Below are 3,220 nucleotides of genomic sequence, written 5' to 3'. Positions count from 1 at the left end.
TCTGCAAAGTTCCTCACTAATAAAATAAACCCACTCCAGTATCTTTTGTTTAGATTGTTTTTGTTGATTTCTTAGTAACGGATACTTGCAAGTGCTTTTGTTTGGTTTGCAGACTAGCTGTCTGTGTGCTCTTTTACGAACTTCTTTATCTTTCATTTTATTCCAGGCAGCGTCCCTTCTCTAGCTGCTGGCCTTCTCTTTGGTGGCTTAGCAGGACTAGGTGCTTACCAGCAGTCCAAAGATCCAAAGGATGTGTGGCTTTCCCTCGGTAAGTTTGCTCAGCACCCAGGTACTCAGCATTCCTGGTAGGAGTGGGAATAGTAACCTTTTTTTCTAGCACGTTTCAGCTGATTTGTGCCCTTTTATTTGTACAAATGTTGTAAGTGGTGGCAAGACCTCTTGCCCACAGCCAGGGGGTATTTGTGTAAGAGTACAGTACCTGGTTCTAAAACCTAGGTTGTCCTTCTTGAAACCAGAGCTGATGAGAAATACCTATCTCCTCTTCCAGATTAGATACTCTGTTAAACTCATGTAGGCATAGAAAACGTACATGACAAATGTTTGGTTGTGAATTAGTGTTTTTAGCCTATGATCATGGAATAAGCATTTTTGCAATAGGGATAGCACAGTGACAAGTGGTATGTGGCTTCATGGAATATTGGTTTGCACAAGCATCTCAGAAAAGCAGTATATGTTCTGATGTGTCATATGCTGTGGAAGAAACAGTCTGAAGTATGTAAAAGGAAGGCAACAGGTCTGTTCTGCTTGCTTACAGTAGATGGGACAAGAATTTGTGGGTTTAGCTTGCAGTTAACCCTTTGGGTGAAGGAGAAGGATAAAATGACAATGGAAAGTGTTATGAAGCACTGGAAGAGATCAGGTGAACCGCAGGCACTGCCATAACTGCAAGATTTTAGTGCCTGGTTAAACGAGTATCTGTCAGGAATTGGTCTTGCCTTTGGGCACTAGGTTAGCCTAGATGACAGCTTGAGGTTCCTTGTAGTTCTGTAATTATGCCATAGTATCATTAGTGTTATGATACTATTGCATTACAGTGATTTAAGACTATTTAAAACCAATAGGACTTGATTGTGTAATGTGCTGAAAGGTTTTATGAAGCCCCTGGTAGAGACTACAGAGGACCAAACTGCAGTAAGGAATGAAATGTGAAACACAGCTCAATGTGAAGCAGAGTTTCAATTTGTGAACTGTCTCTTCCAATCTGGCATGCCGTGGGAGTGGCTGTGCATCTCTGGCACGAGTTTTTAGGCACTGTCGTGACAGAAAGATGAGCATCTTCCATATATCCTGATATGGTGGACATAGTGCTTTCAGGTGGATCTCTTGAAAGCCGTGTGGTGTCCCAGTCTAATACAACTTTTTATTCATCCATTCCTCCTCAGCCTCGCTGTGATGTGCAGTTGTGACTCCTGCTGAGCTTTAGTTTGGTCACAGTACATCCTGGGTAGAAATCCAGAAAAAGAACCTTGACAGAGTATCTTTAGGATAGCTTTTGCCCTGTCTGATGCAAACAAACTTGAAGCTTTGGAGAAAGGTATACAGCACCTCCACCTACCTTTCTTCTTCAAAGAAACAATGGCTTTGTAACTTTTATGTGAATATTGATGGGATTTTTTTTTTTCCAGACTTAGTGATTAAATAATTTGTGGTAATGTTTAAAATATTAGTTGCTCTTTCAGTTTGATCCCTTAGATTGCTTTTTGTTTGCTAATTCGTATTTTCAAGTGGGGTTGTTTTATTTCTAGTTGTAGTATTTAGTGCCACCTTCCAGTTCAGAATGTCACAGAGAAATAAGGACTGTAATAATACTTGCCTCCCACATAGTGAACTTTGTCACTGTGATCTGCCCAGAGGATTGGTGGTTGTGGGTGATTAGATAGTAGTCTTAACCCTGATGAGATCTACTTGCTTCTACTGAGCAGTAGAGCATGCTTACCAAGGCTGCTGAGAAGCTTTCAACAGCTCTACTGTTTAACAAAAATAAATAAAATGTTTGCATTTGCTTCCTTGTGGAGGGAGGCGTTCCCATCTGTAGACATAGGCCTGTTTGGTTGGCACTGCTAAATGTCCAAGCGTTGCAGTGCTGTGCTGATGTTTCCGTTTCAAACGGTTCTGACTGGGATTCTTTTTAACAGTGGCATCTGGAACCTTGTCTGCTGTTATGGGAATGAGATTTTACAACTCCAGAAAAGCAATGCCTGGGATAATTGCTGGTGCCAGGTAGTCACCTGTCTTTTGTTCTTTTCTGTAGTTTTGAATAAACATTTTAACTTATTTGTGGATGATCTTGTTTTAAAAATGTTACGTGGTAAGTTCTGTGAAAAATGAAATCTTCTGGTGGAGTTCAGCTAAATGAAATCATGTCAGTGTTTTCTTCCTTCTTGTTCTTTATGAGATTTTTTGCCTCCACCTCTTTTTTTTTTTTTATAACAACTATTTTGTTCAACAGTTTACTGATGGTTGGACGGCTTGGATTGCAGATCATGGAAAAGCCTCTTAAGCCGTAAGTCTGTATCAAGTCACCAGAAGATACGTGATTGAGAAGCCTGAAAATGCAACTGCCCAAATGTGCTACACAAAAGTGGAAAAGGCACTGCGATCTGTGCATTGTATTTTTCATATCCTAATGGATGTGGGTTGTGTTTTTAAAGGACCGATGCTGAGAGCCCTTGTTATGTCTTCCAAAATGGTATTTGTCTTAATGTTTTCTGCACTGTGAAGCAAGAAAATAGGTGTATAGCATGAGTTTAGCTTCTGGTCCTGCAGCTTACTGTAGGCAAAGATCTCTTGGCACTTGCAGGCAGTTGCAGGATTGAAGCTTAAATGTACATCTGGACTTGTCATTCTAAAATCATCTATACCTCTAAAACAATGGGGGAGGAGGTGCCAATTTGTCATTAGTAATTAATATAAAAAATGTGCTTATTACATTACTTCTCCCTTTCCTTGCCAGTTTATCCAGTTATGATATTCGTCAGTCAGGGACTTTGTTCTCCCAGCACTGCGTGTTAGAACCTGGTCCCACAAAACACAATCACAGAGCTCGCTGTCAGGGTTCTGCTGTAATGCAATGAATACAAACCTGTTACTTGCAGTTACTTGTAAGAAGAAGTGACCAGCTAAATGTCACTTTTTTCACTTTTACAGATTATTATTCATAAATCAAAAATATGCTTTATTAGATAATGCTGAATTGTTG

The 3,220-nt window shown here is 40.0% G+C and overlaps 1 protein-coding gene across 1 annotated transcript; it reads left to right on the top strand.

Annotated features, from left to right (window-relative positions):
- Positions 1-166: 166 nt before the first annotated feature.
- On the top strand, positions 167-2,947 carry LOC104156658 (transmembrane protein 14C-like; the record flags this gene model as incomplete). The annotated part of the gene is made up of 3 exons (XM_009700232.1): positions 167-268; positions 2,157-2,241; positions 2,471-2,947. Coding segments are annotated over 3 exons (245 nt in total), but the record flags the coding sequence as incomplete, so codon positions are not given.
- Between the last annotated feature and the right edge of the window lie 273 nt (positions 2,948-3,220).

This window comes from Cariama cristata, unplaced genomic scaffold (genome assembly GCF_000690535.1).
Source record: "Cariama cristata isolate BGI_N322 unplaced genomic scaffold, ASM69053v1 scaffold45785, whole genome shotgun sequence".
Taxonomy (NCBI): domain Eukaryota; kingdom Metazoa; phylum Chordata; class Aves; order Cariamiformes; family Cariamidae; genus Cariama; species Cariama cristata.
Note: the sequence above shows the minus strand (reverse complement) of the source record. Positions and strands in the feature narration are given on the sequence as shown.